Raw genomic sequence first — 19,891 nt, 5'->3', positions numbered from 1 at the left:
GACATGTGGATAGTGGATGCGCATGGTGGATTTGGCGGGACCCGGTGCTTGCAGTAAGCATGGGCTCACAGGATCGGAGATGTGCCCACCGGATGAGCGCTCATATTCGGTGTGGAGTAACACATCCTGTCCGTCCGCCGACTTCCCTGACCGCAGGATAAGCCTAAGGCGCGCAAGTGCAGCCAGTGAACGTATCCTGGCTGCTACCTGCATTGGCTCCGTCAAGACATCGGACCAACCCCCAAGTTCACCATGCCCACCATGCTCCCCTGCGCCCATGACCTCGCTGGACAAAGTACACTGTTTGCCGGACTGGATCGTGGTGCACCCGGTAGCGACGCACCGGAGGCCAAGGTGCCGTACTGAATGAGGCCGGACCGGATGATCAATTCGGTCTGACCCCTGGTGCCCATACTGGATCGTGACCGCACCAACAACAAGTCCAGTACTGCTGTGTGTGTAGCAGCAATCCAGGACCGGATCGACCAAGAACGTCAAGCGACACAGGATGGCTCACGTGATTAGACGCAGAGGTCCAGTGCAGATTTGATGAGACGCCGTACCCACGTACCTCTGTCGCCAGATGATGAGTGTTGCCGAAGGAACGTTGACGTCGACAAGGTGCCCGATAACCAAGCCAAGTCAAGCATACCCAAGCTCAGTGCAAGAAGATCGAAGTCCCGTGCACAAGGTCGAAGCATATCCAAGACAAGTCAAGCATAGTGAAACCTTTATTAGAAGTCAGTGAAGTGAAACAGATAGCTAGCCAAGCGTAAGATCAAACAGAAACCAATTTGCCGAGGACAAGACCAGCCTTTCGATACGACCAACCGGCCTGTGTCTAGCGCCGTGCGTGGAGGAACAAGCTGCCCGATTCCAAGGAGGCCAAAGCGACGGACGTCCAAAGCAAGTTGGGGACTCACCAAACGGCATGATCCTGTAGCGACGAAGCTGGTGCCTGTCAGTATGAGGACGCCATTCGGAGGACCAAGTGATCAAGTGTGGGGACGCCATTCGGAGGACCAACTGATCAAGTCGTGGTACGCTACCTTGGGGTGCCTACCTGAAAGAGGGGAAGACAAGGGGCGATCGTCGAGTCTGGATTTAGGATCATTCGGAAGACAATGCATTTAAGAAAATTAATTGAGAAACCAATTTGCCGAGAGCACGCGGACGTCTTTCTTCGGGCTGGGAATTCCCCCTGACATTGACGTCTTCAAGAGCTTATACGTGGGATCCGCCTTCGTGCGATCTTAAAACGGAGGACGTTTCGAGGCCTCACTGGTGTTGCGAGCGCTGGTGTAGTGGGGACTCAAAGGTACCAAGGCAAAGTCGGCAGGGACTGGGGTGTCGAGCCCTGGAGTGATCTGTGAGAGCTTTATTTCCAATTTACGTGCTCTATCCGGGCATCCATTTCATATTCCATCCTGTGTGTCTTAGGCGGTAGAGGTAGTCACCCCCGAGACTGAATTGATTGACTACTGTGTGATAGGATTGACTTATATTTTGTATTGTTCCCTCACTCTGTGAGGGTGGTGCGCGTAAGTGAGTGTGCATCCAGGGTTGACCAGTGCCTTGGGTGACGGCTCGTAAGTTGTCTGGCGTATAGACCCCCCCCCACCACCCAAGGGTCTTAAAGAATAAGTGGTGGCTGTATATTTTGTGACGTTTAGCTCGGCATTGTATTTCTGTGTGTTGGTTATACTGAATTGTGGATCTGACTGTGGTCCCTTCGATTCGGTCTGACTTTCTGTTCATTCGGTGTAGTTTGTTTCAGGAACACACCCAGCAGACTCGATTCTGTATTTACAACAACTCACTCGGTGAAGTCCGGTCCGCCAAAGGTAAACGATACCTATAGGGGTTGACACAAGGACACACGCCAAGTCCAAGCGATCCTCCCGGCCCCCGGTTCACATCCTGTGCTCCGAGGACTACCGGATTGCAGCGGATATCTCTGGTACTCCGAATCGATTCGGTCCGGCATAGTGCGCTATACACCTGGACGATCAAGGCGTTCACCTGCCTCGCCTCATTATCGTTTAGATGATATGTGATTGGTAAGATAGAAGCCACGTTGCTTGATCAGTACACCATCAGACTCGCCCGACTAGCTCGGCTCTGACTTAATTTAAGAATGAAGATGCACTCAACCTTTAAACTCCTCGTGTTCTAAAACTAATTCGCAATAGATGCAAGTTTGGCACTGACCACTTGGGCTACCTGACGTACACATACCCTCAAGTCTCATCTTGACCGTCACCGGCCTCTCCTGCATTCCGCCACGTCGAATATGTTATTGGTTTCGTGTTTGCGCTGCATCAGGAGAGCATACTAATGATCCTGTCGTGTTTTGTGGGTTGTTCTCGCGACAGACGAGTCCAATTGTCTCTACTCGCGCATCTGTGAACGCCGTTGGGTTCCTGGTATCATAGAATGGTTTGCGGAATACGTGCAACCTGCTTTCATTACTGCTGCACCAATTCAAATCATCTACTTCCAGTGTACAAGCTTTTAGCTTTATTTACTACGTTAGCAGACACCAGGCGGTAAATCCATGCTGTGTGCATACTTGGAATGCTTTGACGTGTATGTATGTGGGTGTATGGTGTGTGTGGGGTGGGGGTTCTGTTGTAGCATCATCCTTACTACATCTGGCTAGCAGATGCAGACCGCTTGGGGTCGTACCACGTAGTCAACCCTAAACACCAGCTTATGAGCCTAGTTCTGCATAGTGTTGTAGTGTCTTGCTTCCGACAGAAGATGATATAACGCGGCCAATATGAAACAGGAACCGTAGTTACGGTAGATGGTTTGATGTTTATTGCAGCGGGGCTGACGTAACGTACCGTCAGAGGAAGCGTAATCGGCTCACAGAGTCTGCGCTTAAGATAGTTCGCTCTAATATCTGAGTGTACGAGTCCGTACACCTTACGGACTCCAAGAGTCAACTCTAGTCTCTTCAGTATAAATCTCAAACAGATGTTTTTCTCTTTATCGCGGCTAAGCTGCTGTACGGTGTATATATATATCGTTCACTATCTAGCATAACGAATCTTAGTCAAATGCGCTTCGTAACCCTTCGGGTACTCTAGGGTAACAGCTCTCGCAACGATAACATCCGCAGCGAATAGTTGGCTTCATTTATGTACAGAACAAATCAAGCGGAGCCCCGCGAGCGGGGCTCTTGACAAAAGTTGAAGCCAAGCCCCGCCTCGCTTGCTCGGCGTGTGGTCCACACACGGTCTTGTAATATGGAGGGTTCACGCAGTCCACGTGACTTGCCCAATACAAATCGTAAGTGAAAACGTGACATTATGCAGCAGCGCTCTAAAAAAGCGGGCACGGTGCTCCATAGTTCAGGGATCGTACTTAGTCGCTAAGGGGGCCAGAAATGTATACTAAGTAGTAACTCTGACGAAGTTTTCACATAAGCACGAAGCATACGATACACAAGTGGACTGATAATCACTAGGTGGCGTTTGTAGGACAAGTGAACGCAGTGAACTCAATAAATGCAATATAACCCTTGTGAATGCAATAACACCATCGAAATGAAAACTAGCCAATAATAAATGAAAAACAGACTTTTTGACCATAAATGGAAAGTAGCCGCTAAAAAAATGAGAAAAAAAAAACGCGCCCCCTGTACCAGTTTCTGGAAACGAGCACGTTGTTTTCAGTGATCCAGAGGCAACTGTCGTGCCATAGTTTGGCGTGAAATAACCTCGGATAAAGGACCGTGTCCCCATAGTACAAAAAGTGGCACGGTCGCACCGCAAACGTAGGTGGCCTCGCCCAAGCGACATCTTAGGTTGAATTGGGCACTATCGTCGCATGGGCTGCAGAACCCTCCTCGGTACTCATGCTGTCTGCTAATGAGTTTGAAAAAGTTTCACATCGAATGTATCCAGTACTTCTAGGTATATCATCTCCAAATAACGTATCTATCTCATGAAAGCCGATCGAACTCAGCGCATTATTTTTTTTACTGTTGAGTGTACCGCACCAAACACAGTCGTTTTTTTGTGGCGGTAGGTGGACGAGCTTACGCCATGTTTGTTTGTTTTTTAAAGTAAAATGAATATAACACTGAACGAATTATTCGCCCACAAAAAGCATTTGAAACGCGCCTATTTTGATTTTTGAACTCGCGTTGAAACGCGCCTATTTTGATTTTTGAACTCGTGACTTCAGTTTTCAATCGTGGTTCCACCTGTCTAGGAGAGAGGTCAGTGCAGTGCAGATTCGTTTCCATCAATGCTTTTGACTTTGACGGACATGGCTACGCTACGAGATGTGTGGAGTAGGTTCCTTTCATTATATTAATGGGATGCAGCAATAAGCCCCACTACTGGCTTTCATTCCTCAACTTACGCAGTCGAGCGCACCTTCACCTCCCCTGGCAGCTTCAAATCGAGATGGCCAAGACCAAGAACACTTTGTTCGCGAACGTCAAGGCTCAAGAGGAGCGAAAGCTCGTCGACAAACTCCGTGACATCGGCCTGGGCCAGTACATTGAGTTGCCTCAAATCGCCGTCATGGGCGACACCTCCAGCGGGAAATCCTCGCTGCTGTCGGCGCTGTCGGGCGTTTCCTTTCCGTCCTCCGACCAGCTCACGACGAGGTGCCCCACGCAACTCGTTCTCACTCGCGCCGACGCTTTTCGGGGCACCGTTCGGCTGGTTCGCTTCCAGTCTGGAAGCTCCGGTGACAACGATGACGGGGAGGAAAAGGCTGACCTGCAACGCCTGGAAGACGTCCCCGACGCCATCACCAAGCTCACCCAGAAGCTGGTGGACGAAGGCCAGTACATCAGCGACGACCAGATCGTGATCGAGATGTGCGGGCCCGACCTACCGAACCTCACGCTCACGGATCTGCCGGGTCTGGTGCGCACGGTTGGCGACCACGAGGACCAGAGTATCATCCCGAGGGTGCGGCAGATGGTGGACCGGTACATGCAGCACGAGCGCACCGTGATCATCGCGGTGGTGCCGGCCAACGTGGACATGCACAACACGGAGATCTTGCAGGCGGCGCAGGAGGCGGACCCGAACGGGACGAGGACCATCGCCGTGGTGACCAAGGTGGATCTGGTGGACACTGGCGCCGAGCTGGCGGTGCACGAGCTGCTGCTGAACAAGAAGAAGCGCATGCACCTGGGCTACCACGCAGTCAAGTGTCGGAGCCAGCGCGAGTTGACCAAGGGCACGAGCATCGAGAAGGGCGTGGCGAACGAGTTGGCGTTCTTCGGTCAGCACGAGTACTGGCGCAAGCTGCCGACGCATCTGTGGGGGGTTCCGAGGCTGAGTGAGCGGTTGGTGTCGATCTTGCAAGACAACATTCGTCGCTCGTTGCCGAAGGTCATCGCGGAGATCAGTGCGTTTATGGCTGAGACGCAGAAGACGTTGTCGAGTCTGGGCACGCCGTTGGAGTCTCCGGTGGCGCAGCGTCAGCAGTTTGGCAAGTGGGCCGACCAGTACTTGCGTTTGATGGAGGCCGCCATGTCGGGGCAGTACGAACTCCTCCCTTCATCGTGTTCTACCTCAGAGCAAGACGGAGTGGTGGATCGATCCCAATGTGATATAGACGTTCGACTTCGTGCGGTGCTTCGAGTGGATGAAGCTCAATTTCAAACAGCAGTGGGTGATTCGAAGGATGATGCCATTGGAGGTGGCCCGAAGAAAACACAAGAGCAAGTCGCTGCTGGGGATGCTGTGCAAGTTAAAGTCGGCAATCAGTGGCGATGCGGACGCGTGGCTGGAGTCGACGGAACTAGTATCTGGAGTGCTGAAATTGACACGTTCTGGAAGTCCAAGGATCAATGGCGCTTTGATGAACTTGCACCGCTCAAACGGTTTATCCGAGAGAATCGAGGCGATGAGCTGGCCATTTTCCCGTCGTACCAGGTATTCTGCAACCTGTTTCGGAAGTGCGTGGACAAATGGGTCACGCCGACGCAGCAACTCGTGACGGCGTACCAGGATCAGACGAAATTGGTCTCGGACCACGTGGCTGGCGAGCTTCGGGCTACTTCACGAGTGGTGAATTTCATCAAAACTGCGGCTGCTGGCGTACTTGAGCGTGTGGTCGAGGCAGCTAGACAAGAAGTGAGCAGCCTGTTGCGAGCTGAAGCTCGACCGTATACCCAAGACGAACGTATTTTCGCGGAGCTGGACCAGCAGCGCCTGCAAGCTCTTCAGGATCAAGTGAAAGCCGCTGCCCCAGTTGACCAGTATGGTAAAGTTGTGCTCGCAGAGGTACTGAATGCCGTCGAAGCCGTTGCACTCGCGACAGAAGATCGTGAGGTGCTGGAGATGCACGTGGCGTTGCAGGCGTACTTGGACGTGGCGATGCCGCGCTTCGTGGACGCGATCCCGATGCGGTTGAACGACTTGGTGTTGCGCAAGTTTGTTGCGGAGATGACGAACGAGCTTAACAGCTTGACGGACGAGAAGCTTGCGCGCCTGATGCAGGACCCGGAGCACAAAATCGCCGAGCGGAACCAACTCAAGGAGGAACTGGCCTGCCTGGCCAACGCCAAGAAGGAGATCGAGCTGGTTTGTTGAGCGGTGACCGGACACCAGATTGCAAGCCCAGCAAAACAAAGCAAAAACTACATGTAGGGAGTGCGAGACCAGGCTAATAGCTTTGGAATAACCAGCCTGCCAAATCGACGTCCAGTATACTTTTGTCTTACAAGTTACTGACGTGTTTTTCTCAACCAAACAGATACATTTACATGCCCTTGATGAAACGCCATATCGTCATACACAGTGTGGTGGGATGGTCAAATGGTAACGAGTGAGTTCCGTGCGATCCTCAGCGTAACGTGGATCAAAGCGTGGCAGATCTATTGAGATAGGAATTGAGTAAATGAAAAGTATGCAAGCTTTCGTCCGGGCGTGAGCCGCTTCGCCGTCGTTCCAGACGCCAATGCTCTTTAAGGCGCTCTTACGCTATCGCCGCGACTGCTGCCAACATGCACCATATCGCCGCTGCCGCACTCACCATTGTTGCCAATGCGCTGTTGGAGTTTTCGGTCGAAGCAGTGGTTGGCTCGGGGGTTTCAGTCGGCTCGTCGTTCGTCGAACCTGTCGTCGAGCCCGTCGTCGCTGTGGAGGGGGCGTTGTAGGCGCTGAAGGCCATTTTACCCAGTCTCCAATCTCAGCTGGATGGCGAGGCACTTGGTTGGGTGGTTAATGCGTACGCTAATACCGGGAACGAAGCGCGCGGACAGGAAATTGTTATCCACGCAGCGAAATCGGCGTGCGTGGAGGGAAATAATACTGCGGACGCTATCGTGGATATGAATCCATCAGCTTGATGATCTTCTCGTAACACCGTTGGCATGCTGTCGAATGGACAACAGAAGCGTGGAGATCATTGGACATCACGAAAGGCAACAGGTTCTGCAGTAGCTGTGGACACTATACGAGCGCTTCCGTCTCCGTGGTGGACACATTTTCTGTTTCCAGAAATGAGGTCGCTGATACTCTCGCGCTCGTTGAAGACCGTGCTGAAGCTCGCTAGTTGCGGTGGTTTCGACAACAGTAGAAGGTTGACTTCGCGACGGTCTATCTACTTCGGAGCTGTTAATTCAAGTACTACGTGGTAAGTTTCAAATAATGAAGTCCAAGCTAACATTTTTTTATTTTTGAAACAGCCGCAGCATGGCCGGAATGTCCGGAATTGTTAAACGCCCATCGCCAATGCACATCGGGCCTACCATCATCTCCCAGAGCTGGAATACAAGAGCGCTCCATGAACAAAATGCCGCAAGCACCACTGACCCGTGATAGGGGATGCGTCGCCAGCCCCTCGTACAGTACAATGGCAGATTCCCCGTGACGCGCAAGTTCGTGGGCACCAATGCACTTTGGTGCTCAAAGCCCACTTGCCCCTCTGCGCACTTGTTCCGCTGCTTCACCTCATGGCGAGAGCAAATCCCCACGACAGCTTCAACTTGGAGCGCATGTCGACGGCGCAGTCCTCACAGGCGGCGGCACGCTCCGCTCAAAGCCCGCGGAGCAATATTTGTACATGTAGCTCCGCTGTTGCTGTTGCCACTGTACTTGTTCCCGCCGCAGCGATGACGATCTTGCGCGTCCGGCGTTGGTGCCACACATCGCCACACTCGCAGAAACTATGCGGTATACTCGTCCAAGTTGCAGCGCCTCCAACTTCAACCGCCAGGGGGTCCACTATTCAGCACCTCCCAGTACACTATTCACACTTGCTTCGGACTCGACGAGACCATTCCGCAATCCGCGCGCTTCAACCTCCGTCCGGCCGGCCCAAGCACGTCAGCTAGATGCTGTCCGCCCGCCTGCTGCGCCACCAGCTCCTGGCCACCGCCGCGCGCGGCGCCAGCGGCGCGACCGTGTCCGCGTCCGTGCGCCGCCTGCAGCAGGCCGCGGCCCCGCGAGAGAAGCTCTTCGACAAGGTCCTGGTGGCCAACCGCGGCGAGATCGCCGTGCGCGTCATGCGCACGTGCAAGAAGCTGGGCATCAAGACGGTGGCCGTGTACTCGGAGCCCGACGTGAACTCGGTGGCCGTGCGCATGGCCGACGAGGCCGTGTGCGTGGGGCCCGCGGCCTCCAGCCAGAGCTACCTGAGCATCCCCAAGATCGTGGAGGCCGTGCGGGCCACGGGCGCGCAGGCCGTGCACCCGGGCTACGGCTTCCTGTCGGAGAACAAGGACTTCTGCGAGGCCCTGGAGGCCATCGGCGTGGCCTTCATCGGCCCGGGCCACGAGGCCATCCAGGCCATGGGCGACAAGATCGAGTCCAAGCAGCTGGCCATGGACGCGGGCGTCAACACGATCCCGGGCTTCCTGGGCGAGATCGACACGCCCGACGAGGCCGTCAAGGTGGCCCGCGACATCGGCTACCCCGTCATGATCAAGGCCAGCGCCGGCGGGGGCGGCAAGGGCATGCGCGTGGCCTACAACGACGAGGAGGTGCGCATGGGCTACCGCCTCTCGAAGGAGGAGGCGGCCAGCAGCTTCGGAGACGACCGCATGTTCCTCGAGAAGTTTATCGAGGACCCGCGCCACATCGAGATCCAGCTCATCGCCGACTCGCACGGCAACGTGGTGGCCCTGCCCGAGCGAGAGTGCTCCATCCAGCGGCGCAACCAGAAGGTCATCGAGGAGGCGCCCAGCGTGCTGCTGGACCCCGAGACGCGGCTGGCCATGGGCAAGCAGGCCGCCATGCTGGCCAGGAAGGTGGGCTACGTGAGCGCCGGCACGGTCGAGTTCCTGTGCGACAAGCACAAGAACTTTTACTTCCTCGAGATGAACACACGCCTGCAGGTCGAACACCCCGTGACGGAGCTCATCTCGAAAGTGGACCTCGTGGAGCAGATGATCCGCGTGGCTGCGGGCCACGAGCTGCCCAAGGAGCTGCTGGGTGGACCCGTGAAGATCCACGGCTGGGCCATGGAGAGCCGCGTGTACGCTGAGGACCCGCTGCGCGGCTTCTTGCCGTCTATCGGCCGCCTGCTCCAGTACGAGGAGCCCGTGCAACTCCCCGGTGTGCGCGTGGACTCGGGCGTGACTGAAGGCAGCGACATCTCCATGTTCTACGACCCCATGATCTCGAAACTCATCACGTACGGCAAGGACCGGTCCGAGTGCCTGGATCGCATGAAGACGGCGCTGGACAACTACGTCATTCGCGGCCCGGGCAACAACGTTTCGTTCCTGCAGGACGTTTACCGACACCCTCGTTTCGTGAGCGGCAAGATCACCACCAAGTTCATCGAGGAGGAGTATCCCGAGGGCTTTGAGGGCGTGAAGTTGACGCTGGCGGAGACCGAGGACCTCCGCGTTGTTGGCGCTATCATGCACCTGAAGAAGACCATCGCGAGCAGCCAGATCTCGGGCCGTATTGATTCGTCAGCGCATCAGGAAGGTGTGGCTTCGTTCGACTCCCTCAACCCAGACGAAGTGGAGTTCGTCTCGGACCAGGCGGGTGTTGTTCCTCGCCTGCGTGCCATTGCTGCCGGCCTATCGTCGCAGGACCTGATTGCGCTAGCGGAGCGCAACGATCTGAAGAATCTGGGTGCTCAGCTGTCGGTTAGCATCGATGGCCCGTTCGGAGCGTCCGAGCCCGTTGTTGTCGTGGAGGTCGAGGTGGAGAACAAGCGCCGCCGCACGGAGACGTTGACGCTGGCGTTTGTGGAGAACAAGTGGCATGTCGTGGGCGATGTAGACTGGTCGCTCAACAGCCCGCTGTTCAAGGCATCATACTCGAAGCAGAGCGGCGCGTCGAACGCACCGCTGACGTCTCAGCTGCTGCAGACGCTGCCCGAGGGGTTCAAGCTCCAGTTTCACGGCGCCGTGCACGATGTGGTTGTGCGCAACGAGCTGGAGGCCGCCTACGGCAAGCACATGCAGCCCAAGCCTGAAGTCGACACGTCCAACTTGTTGCTCTGCCCGATGCCCGGCATGCTCATTTCAGTTGCCGTCGAGGTTGGCGAGCACGTGGAGGCCGGCCAGGAGCTGGCCGTCGTGGAGGCCATGAAGATGCAGAACGTGCTGCGCTCCGAGAAGAGAGGCGTCGTCAAGAGCATCGCGCGCGCGGCTGGCGACTCGCTCAAGGTGGACGAGATCATCCTCGAGTACGAATGAGCGAGCAGCAGCATTGCAAGCAGAACATTGTCACTTGGTACCTGCATACTGAGGTATACGCAGACAAGAAAACTAAACACAGTTTGTATGTGATCAACACGAATTGAATTGAGCTTGACCAGCGGTCGGCGATCTTTGGCTAGTTGTGACCTCTCGTTCGAGTCGCCGTATCCTCCTCATTCCGACAGCTATGCGTCGAGTCACCTGGGCATCCTTGCTCCTGTTCGGAGGCTGCGTCTCCGCCGAGACTGCAGTGTACAAGCTGCACACAGATTCGAGCTGCAAGTCCGCGCCGACCATCATCGGCTTCCAGGAGTCGCCACCTCCGTCCTGCTCGGCCATCACCACGTGCTCCAGTGTCAACATCGACGGCGAAGATCTGTACTGGGATCGCGCTTGTGCTTCGAACGAGTACGATGTGTTGTCCGAGTCCCTCTACGGCAGCAAGCCCTACGTGGCCATGGAGATATACGAGTCGGGCGGCAAGTGCTCAAAGTTACTCTCCGGTGCGGCGTTCCTGGCCGATGGCAGTTGCCTGACCACCGACAACGGCGTCTCCAGCATGAAGGTCTCTCTATTCTCCGACGGCTCGGCGAGTTTCGAGACCTACCGCGGGGTGAGCTGCAGCGGCACGGCCGCAAAAATCTCTCAAGTCTCCAAAGCAGCCCTCACCAGCCACTCGTGCCAGGAGGGAGCGCTCAAATTCTACTCGAGCGACGCGACCGCAACCGCGACAGCAACAACGACGACGACGACGACAACAACAACAACATCGACGGACGGCACGGACAAAACCATCTCAACGACAACTTCACAGTCAGCGCCACGTTCATTCAGTGAATCCGTCCTGCTAACTGCAACGATGACCGCGACACTGGCCATGGCCATCGCGCTGCAGTGATTCGCCAGACAACAACGCGTGCATGTTTAATCCAATGAGCAAGCCTAATAGCAACACACATTGACTCTCTCATCATTGACAGGCTTGTTGGAGTGCGGACACCACCTCGTTATCGGCTTTCCATGTCGCAGGGCGGAGACATGGGAACTGGAATTCGGGCGTCTCGCGCGAGTGGGGAAACTTGCGCTGGACGACGACCGGTGGGTGGGTTTCAGGGATGTTCTTGTGCGCCGCTGCCGTCTGCGATCGCCGGAACGCTCGGAGCTGCTGCTGCACCTTTCGTTGAGCCATATCTCGATATTTGTCGTTCTTGTCGTGTATCCGATCCAACGCCCGCGGCGTGAAAGAGAAGTAGGGCGAGAAACAGTCGACGCGGTTTAGAGCTATCAGCTCCACCGTAGGTGAGTCCGCGACGACTGTGTAGACGCGCGTTTGTTGGCCCTCGATGAACATCTCAAAGCCGAAAAAGCCGGCGCTATCCTCGGTGTGGAATGGCACACGGGAGCGCACCGCATGAACCTGCTGCTTCCACGAGTGTGTGCCGCTCGGCCACCGATGCCGACGCTCGTACTGGATGTCCACCTCAAGTCTAACACGACCAGAACGCACAACGTAGAAGGCGCCAACCGACTCGCCTTGAGTGTAGAGGACCTCCCCCCTCTGGAGAGGGACGTCGATCGACACGAGCTCGAAGAAGTGCAGCTTGCTCTCCACACAGTCGCGGAACAGTGTCACCTCCGTGTGCAGCCAGTTGACAAGGTGTTTGCGTCTTCGCGTCTGGCACCTCGCAAGGGTTTTGTGGTAGTCCTCGGCCATTATCATGAGGACTTCACACCCTATCGGCTGTGACGACGAATTACCAGGTGACGGCGTAACATTTCCTGCAGGAGCAGCCTGTACATCAGCTCCGCGAGTGGCGTTCTCGAGCTGAAGCGCAATGTCACCAAACGCTGCGTTCTTGGTGACGGACGCCACCTTCTGACCGTCGATCAGAATGTACACCTCGCCACTCAGGACGAGATAGCAGGCATCACCGACGTCTCCCTTGCGGAAAACATACTCGTGTGGACGGAAAGCGCGATACTTGGCCAGCTTGGCGATCTCCGTGGCCTGGTTCAGGTCCAAGAACGTCGACATGGACGGGATCTTCATGATCCAGCGGGCGATGCACTGCAGCTCGACAATGTTCCGTTCGCTTGGCTCTTTAGGGACTCCTTGCTGGAGGATCTCTTCGTCCGTGACTACGTGGTCTGAAAACCTAGGAAAGAAAACCTGGAAATCTTTCCGCTCCCGGATCCACGCCGGAAACACCTCGCGATCTCCGGTCAAAGGTGCAGGTGCCGTCGTGGAGGACGACGTCCGTGGTTGTTCTTGCTGGTTTTCTTGCTCTCTACCGGTGCTGCCGCCGCTGCTACTCTCAGACTGCGTTCGAACCAGCGGGAGCTTGCTCTCTCGACGCATAACGCTCCTGCGCGGAGACGCCGCTGTCGACTGTCTGGGGGAGAGCACTGGAACCGTACGCGGCCGCACAATGTCCACTAGACTCGTGTATGCGTGAGTGACTTCCCGAGGGCTGTTGCGGCCGCTGCGTTCGCGAGGGGAACTGAGTGCATTGGCAGAACTGTGCAGCGCCTTGAGCTCGTTGACCCCCGTTGAGTTGCTGGTGGCCATCATTGCCGCAGCAATCGCCGACGTCGCGCGGGCTGAGGCCACCACGAACTTGGTGTAGACATAGATGGGATTCGTCGACTGCGTGACGGGGCCCCTCGGCGTCCCTTGCTGGGGTGGAGCCATCCTGGACTCGATTAATTTCACCGCCGGCTCGACAATCAATCAGCTACTGCCGAGATCCCAGCGTAACGTCGAGTGTACCTGTACGCAGTCTCCATTGTAGTCCAGCAATCTGGTCGCCTATATTTGATACACTCGTCCTCGAAAGGATCTCATCTCCTGCTGACGTACTTACTGGCTTCCTATTGGTGGAAATTTGTTAGGTAGACGACAAAATAAAAAGCCAGCTTTCATAACTTGCAAAAAAAAAAAAATAACTGACGCAGCCATGCTGATGATCTTCTCGGTCGACTCGCGGCACCACGGCGTGGGGCCCGTCAAGTACGCGTGGGACCCGCACGGCGACTACGTGGCGTCCTCGGGCACGTCTCGCGTCGCCCATATCTTCGGCCGGCGCGGGAAACTCGTGGATCAGATCGTGCCGCCCTCGCCGAGGTGGAGAAGATATTTTGCATCTTGGCCGGTAAAATAATAATCGGAATTGATTACTAATTTATTTTTTCTATTATTGTGTATTGCTTTTAGTATGTGTACGTTACTGGAGTGGAGTGAAAATGGAGACATTCTGGCCATTGTGCAGGCCAATTCGTCGTCGCTGGTGCTCTGGGAGCCCAAGAAGATCCAGCAGCATCAGTTGGTGGACTTGCCCTGCAAGGACGTGAGCTTCATCAAGTGGTCCAAGTCGCCCAACTCACTACTGGTACGGTAATTTACTTACAGCTTCAACTGTCGGTAGATGGTAGCTAACATTACTTGTTGCTGTTGAAAGCTCGCCATTGGTACCAATCGGGGCCAAGTGTATATTTACGACCACGCCACGGGCACCAAGACCCAAGTTGCCAGCAAGCACAAGCGTCGGATTTTATGCGGAGACTGGAACCTGGAAGACAAATTTGCCTTTGGATCGGAAGATCGGCAGATTACTATCTGCTTGCCGTCGGGGCGCACATTTGACCAGGTTAAGATCAAGGCCTCTCCTCAGAGTGTCACGGTGCGTGGGATTTCAACTCTATCTGGTTAAGATGTACTCAAGTGCTAAACTATTGTGCCTAATTTGCTCAGTTTGGGGGCAAAACGGAGGATAAAGACGCCATACTGTCGGTGAACATGGGTGGGAAAACTATTTTGCTTTACGACCTGAACGAGCGGGAGAACGCGCTGGAGCTGGCCTTTCAAGCGCGCTACGGCAATATCGTGTCGTATCAGTGGTTCGGCAACGGCTACATCATTGCGGGCTTTTCGTCGGGTTACGTTGTGATTATCTCCACGCATCTGAACGAGATCGGCCAGGAGCAGTACTGCGCGAAGTTCCACGAGCACTCGCTGCGTGAGATCGTGTACAACGAGGCTAATGGGACTGTGGCAACGTGCGGAGACAACTGCATCAAGGTGGTGCGCATGAGCGACTGGAAGGAAATTGCCGTGGAATACTTGGACAGCGAGCCCACAGCTCTGTCTTCGGCTGGTGCTGCCGCCGCTGGATCTGGTACCGGCGGAACTCCCCCAACGTCGTCATCGTCTATGCTCGCGGATCTGTCGGGGCCTAACAGCTCGGGCAGTGGATCTATGCAGGCGCCCTTGCTGTGCTTTGAGGACCTGCAGTGGACTCCTGATGGGCGCATTTTGAGCGTGAGCTCGCACAATGGTTGTTTGCACAACTTCATGATCCTCAGCTCGGCGCTGCGGTCTTCGTTGTTCGACCTCGACTCTCCTTTTGCAGCAGTTCTGAAGCCCATTGCACCCTGGACGATGCTGTTCACCATGGGCTTCATGGTCATCGCCGTGCTACTTGTGATCAGCATGCAATTCCAGGTGTCATGCATGGACGTCATTCGTGCTATGACGGGTTTTGTTGAAGGGTTATGAGTCGTAATACAGCGGTGCAAACCATTGACCTGTATGATAATGCAGATGACAGTGGTGCAATGTTGCCGTTCGGCAGATATTCATGCAGTGAATTTATCCCAAACTTGTCCTATTCGTTTCGGTCAGCCCGCGATACCGCCGCGCATGCGTCTTCGATCACGCTCACTAGGTATCGTATCGATAAGAAGCTTCCCACCGCGAAAACCTCGCCAACTCATTCAGGGCACTTCATCGTCCACCCCTTGCGCCCTTACCCGACCAGAAGTTGTTGCTCATCCCCCCGATACTCACGTAACGTGACGGCAGTGTTGTTTTGGTTGGGATGAAAGTTCGTTTCTCGTCACAGTTTCACCAGAACTCGACGCCTAGACTCACGACACCCGATGAGGTGTGGAGGTGAGGTGGGCCCATGGACGATAACGGACGGCTATTCTACACATTGGTCCGCTGCCTGTCTGCCTTACGTCAGTTGGGCTTTGTCACCTCCACACCAGCACCTTACGTCCCGCGACGACAGTGAACTCTAATACACGCGAGCTCCATGGGTATTTGCGAGCGCCTTCTTAACGCATGGGACGCCGTCCAGATCGAGCTCAAGGGCGAGTACCCCCCAGCCCGCGTGCTGGCGCTGAATGAGTACACCAACTCGACGCCATGGTGGCGCATCGTCGCGTTCGTCGTCTTTACGCCGCTCCCGTGTCTGATCTACATCTGCCTGCCCGAGACCGTCAACCTCTCCCCGCCCTACCTCGGGATGGTGAGCAACAAGACCTTCTTCGGCCGCTTCTTCCTCTCGTACACGATGTGGTGGCTGCTGCAGATGCACATGATCAGCGAGCGGATGCCTCTGCTCTCACTCTCCAAGAAGCAACTTGTGCTAAGTGCGGTGACTGTGGCGGCGTTGTCTACAGGTTTCGAGCTGCTGTACGCGTAGTGGATCGGCTTTCCAGTACCTTATACTATTCACATGATGGCGGTACCCTATGTGTCGCTCATGTTCTTCGCGTTCGCCATCATTTGGTACCCGCATGTGCGCAAGAACTGGGGACTGTTGTGGAAAATTGCAGACGCTGTATTGATCTGCGTCTGCCACGGGCTGGTAATTATCGGGTATCCACTGTTCTACTTCTTTTTCCAGAAGATGCACGGCGTTGAAAGTACCGCATTTTCGCTGGTGTTGCCACTGTTGAAAACCATCTACCGGGTCATGTTCTACTACTTCTGTCGCTCTGCCAGTGGCGAGCGAATCACGATCGTTGTGGTGTTCAATGCCGACCTGGTAACGCGCTGTTTGTCAACTTCTGTATGCAGTACCAGCCTTCGTGGACGACAACGATTACTCTCATGTTTGCCAACGCAGCGCAAGTGGTGTTAATAGTCCGGGATATTGACACTATTCGCAAAAAAATTGCGAAGACTGCGAGAAAGATTGTCGAACTGCGGAGGAACGACAAGTACTCTTCCAAACTCCCTGGAGAGAGAGTGACCACCTTTCGAATGCTGCCTCGAGCCGCGGACATCTTCCAGAGATACAAATTCGACGTTGACAAGGCTGGTCCCAAGAAGCTCACAGTTTCCCAGACGAGCGATGTGAATACCCAGCTTTGACACTGCAAAGGAGTGGTGCCTGAAGAGATTACGGCCGTCCGACTCGGACCCAGGGCTAGTGCCACGATCCAACCGATTGAGCAGAACTCAGAGCGCGAGGTGCACGAGCCAGCCGCCCCAACTGTCCCCAGGACTAAGAGCATGGAGGCCACGCTTTCGGAACTCGAGCAACTTGAGCGCAAGTACGCGAGCTTGGTACGCAAACTCATGTATGCATCAGAGTTCTCCATCCTCACGGCATTCGCGGAAGTCATCACGCCCATCGTGTATTGTACTTATTGGCTTCGACCCAAACGGTTGTGCTCCTGTTCTCACTAACTTTCGCCGCCGTCAGCGCTGTATCTGTTCATCGTCTTCCACATGCCCAACCGCGACTACTACTCGCAGATCGCTAGCATGGACTCGGCGCACCTGGCCAAGACGGTGCTGAACGTGCTTCTGTACAGCCTCGTGGAGCTCACCTCCTTTATCGTGCTCACTCAGACACTCAAGAGACGACTCGACTTCTCGACGCTGCACCAGCTTGCGTTCGTGCTGGACAAGTACATGATCCACGTGCAGACGGCGATTATCTTGTGGGTCTTCTACACGACGCAGATCTCCCTCGAGCACTACGGTATGACGTTTTGCACCATAACCGTTTTGGGTTAAGGTATATAACTGTATCCTTGTGCATCAATAGGCACGGACTATACTTTTAAGTTCGCATGGCTGCATGGCAACTCGACGACTGCTTAATTGAATTGAACCGCTTGATCTGGTGGATTGACAGGCCCTTAAAAAGAAACTCGTATATTTTGAGTTTTGATCTCCAAAAGTCAGGAAAGTGTAGTAAGCTTCGTATTCAGAGGTATTAGCTCTCGGCAGAACCATTTTAGGCGTCTACTTCAAGAGAATCCTCAGCTGTTAACTGCAAAACCACCGCCGGGGTCTTTTTTAGATGAGAGGTGTGCGCCTGTAGCGACATCGAGTCGGGTCGTGGGGAGCACGAACTAACTCCTACCGATATTTCGGTCGAGTCGGGCAAAATACATCGGGTGGACGCCACACCCTTATTTCTGGGGGAACCTGGAGAGGGGGCTAACGCGTGTGGAGGTCGGAGATGGGGATTTATCGCTCTCTCAGAAGCACGTGGGACGCATTCCAGATCGGACTCAAAGGCGAGTACTCCCCGGCGCGCGTGCTGGCTTTGAACGAGTACACCAACTCGACTCCATGGTGGCGCGTCGCCGGCATCATTTTCTTCACTCCACTGCCCAGCCTCATCTACATCTGCCTACCCGAGACGGTCGACCTCTCCCCGCCTGAGTTAGGAATAGCAAGTAACAAGACCTTCTTCGGCCGCTTCTTCCTCTCGTACACGATGTGGTGTCTGCTGCAGATGCACATGATAAGTGAGCGAATGCCTCTACTATCGGTCTCCAAGAAACAACTCGTCGTCAGTGCAGTCACTGTTGCAGCCTTTTCAACGGGTGTGGAGCTGCTCTACGCGTGGTGGATCGGCTTCCCAGTACCTTATACGATCCACATGATGGCGGTGCCGTACTTGTCGCTCATGTTCTTCGCCTTCGCTATCGTCTGGTACCCGCACGTTCGTGATAACTGGAGCTTACTATGGAAGATAGCGGACGCCATTTTGATCTGCGTTTGTCACGGACTCGTTATCATCGGGTACCCAGTGTTTTACTACTTTTTCCAAAGATGAACGGTATCGAGAGTACTGCGTTCTCGTTGGTGCTACCGGTGCTCAAGACGCTGTATCGGGTGATGTTCTACTACTTCTGTCGCTCTGCTAGTGGCGAGAGGATCACGATTGTCGTTGTGTTTAATGGTGATCTGGTCAACGCACTTTTCGTAAGTTTCTGCATGCAGTACCAGCCCACGTGGGTGACGACAGCCATCCTCATGGTTGCCAACGCGCTGCAAGTGGTCCTAGCAATCCGCGACATTGACAGTATTCGCAAGAAAATCGCAGATACAGCAGTGAAAATTATGCAGCTACGACAAACGGGTAAGCACAGTTCCAAGCTACCCGGAGCTCGCGTCGCCACCTTCATGATGCTGCCTCAAGCCGCCGACATCTTCCAGAGATACAGCTTCGACTCAGTCAAGGCGGGTGTGAAGAGAGCGCAGAGATTTATCATCAGCCAGACGAGCGATGTGGGCAAACAACTCCTACGCAGCAACCAGATAATACCCGTGGACAATTCGATCGTTCACATCGGTCCGAAGACTAGCAGCATTGTTGCAGCCCTCTCAGAACTGCAGCTGCTCGAGCGCAAAAACGTGAGTCTCGTACGTAAGCTCATGTACGCGTCCGCGTTCTCCATCCTCACAGCATTCGCGGAAGTCATCACGCCCATCGTGTACTGTACGTGTCACTTTCTGCACCGCTTATTGTGGTCGTAAAATATTTGCTAAGCGCTGTGTTCTTTGTTGCTTTTAGCGCTGTACTTGTCCTTAGTTTTTCACATGCCCAACCGCAACTACTACTCGCAGATCGCGAGCATGAACTCGACGCACCTGGCCAAGCTGGTAGTAAACGTTCTACTGTACAGTCTCGTCGAACTCGCCTCCTTTGTCGTGCTCACTCTGAGACTCAAGAGACGACTCGACTTCTCGACGCTGCACCAGCTTGCGTTCGTGCTGGACAAGTACATGATCCACGTGCAGACGGCGATTATCTTGTGGGTCTTCTACACGACGCAGATCTCCCTCGAGCACTACGGTAAGGTGCCAGAAGATCGTCGTTAGAGTACAGACTAACAGCAGTGTTGTGGAACTGCGTAGGCACAGACTACACTTTCCAGTTCGCGTGGCTCCACAGCAACTCGACAGCGTGATCGGGGGCATGGTACTGAATCCGTACTCACCAGCTAGCAAGTACAATAACTATTTATCAGCACCGCATTGGCGAGGGTATCCAATGAAGACGAAGGGCAAAAAGTGTATGGATCAATCAATATAAAGTGAATACAAGCGCTACTAGCGGTCAGCTCTTCTACCCGAGCTGTTGTTCATGATCTTTTGCAAAGCCCACTGCGACAAGCAGCCCTTCCGACGAGCGAGCGTGTCCGTCCCTCCAC

At 54.7% G+C, this 19,891-nt stretch overlaps 7 protein-coding genes across 7 annotated transcripts; 6 read left to right on the top strand and 1 right to left on the bottom strand.

The window, feature by feature from the left end:
* Window positions 1–4,421: 4,421 nt before the first annotated feature.
* On the top strand, window positions 4,422–6,572 carry PHYSODRAFT_260985 (hypothetical protein; the record flags this gene model as incomplete). Its single annotated transcript, XM_009535228.1, has 1 exon — window positions 4,422–6,572. One exon carries the CDS (start codon window positions 4,422–4,424, stop codon window positions 6,570–6,572), a length of 2,151 nt encoding a protein of 716 aa, XP_009533523.1.
* A 1,745-nt stretch (window positions 6,573–8,317) lies between these two features.
* PHYSODRAFT_352373 (hypothetical protein) lies at window positions 8,318–10,759 on the top strand (the record flags this gene model as incomplete). Its single annotated transcript, XM_009535227.1, has 1 exon — window positions 8,318–10,759. The coding sequence occupies one exon, from the start codon at window positions 8,318–8,320 to the stop codon at window positions 10,637–10,639; it is 2,322 nt and encodes a 773-aa protein (XP_009533522.1). The 3' UTR covers window positions 10,640–10,759.
* A 70-nt stretch (window positions 10,760–10,829) lies between these two features.
* PHYSODRAFT_518364 (hypothetical protein) lies at window positions 10,830–11,540 on the top strand (the record flags this gene model as incomplete). The annotated part of the gene is made up of 1 exon (XM_009535226.1): window positions 10,830–11,540. The coding sequence occupies one exon, from the start codon at window positions 10,830–10,832 to the stop codon at window positions 11,538–11,540; it is 711 nt and encodes a 236-aa protein (XP_009533521.1).
* Window positions 11,541–11,612: 72 nt separating this feature from the next.
* Window positions 11,613–13,334, bottom strand: PHYSODRAFT_317851 (hypothetical protein; the record flags this gene model as incomplete). The annotated part of the gene is made up of 1 exon (XM_009535225.1): window positions 11,613–13,334. One exon carries the CDS (start codon window positions 13,332–13,334, stop codon window positions 11,613–11,615), a length of 1,722 nt encoding a protein of 573 aa, XP_009533520.1.
* Window positions 13,335–13,599: 265 nt separating this feature from the next.
* Window positions 13,600–15,197, top strand: PHYSODRAFT_518755 (hypothetical protein; the record flags this gene model as incomplete). Its single annotated transcript, XM_009535224.1, has 4 exons — window positions 13,600–13,766; window positions 13,857–14,031; window positions 14,101–14,322; window positions 14,394–15,197. 4 exons carry the CDS (start codon window positions 13,600–13,602, stop codon window positions 15,195–15,197), a joined length of 1,368 nt encoding a protein of 455 aa, XP_009533519.1.
* A 541-nt stretch (window positions 15,198–15,738) lies between these two features.
* PHYSODRAFT_317849 (hypothetical protein) lies at window positions 15,739–17,543 on the top strand (the record flags this gene model as incomplete). Its single annotated transcript, XM_009535223.1, has 6 exons — window positions 15,739–16,108; window positions 16,148–16,476; window positions 16,509–16,769; window positions 16,974–17,076; window positions 17,140–17,421; window positions 17,488–17,543. The coding sequence occupies 6 exons, from the start codon at window positions 15,739–15,741 to the stop codon at window positions 17,541–17,543; spliced, it is 1,401 nt and encodes a 466-aa protein (XP_009533518.1).
* Window positions 17,544–17,907: 364 nt separating this feature from the next.
* On the top strand, window positions 17,908–19,648 carry PHYSODRAFT_518484 (hypothetical protein; the record flags this gene model as incomplete). Its single annotated transcript, XM_009535222.1, has 4 exons — window positions 17,908–18,465; window positions 18,507–19,182; window positions 19,252–19,533; window positions 19,596–19,648. The coding sequence occupies 4 exons, from the start codon at window positions 17,908–17,910 to the stop codon at window positions 19,646–19,648; spliced, it is 1,569 nt and encodes a 522-aa protein (XP_009533517.1).
* Window positions 19,649–19,891: the final 243 nt, after the last annotated feature.

This window comes from Phytophthora sojae (assembly GCF_000149755.1).
Source record: "Phytophthora sojae unplaced genomic scaffold PHYSOscaffold_8, whole genome shotgun sequence".
NCBI lineage: Eukaryota > Oomycota > Peronosporomycetes > Peronosporales > Peronosporaceae > Phytophthora > Phytophthora sojae.
This window is presented reverse-complemented; position numbering and strand designations above follow the sequence as displayed.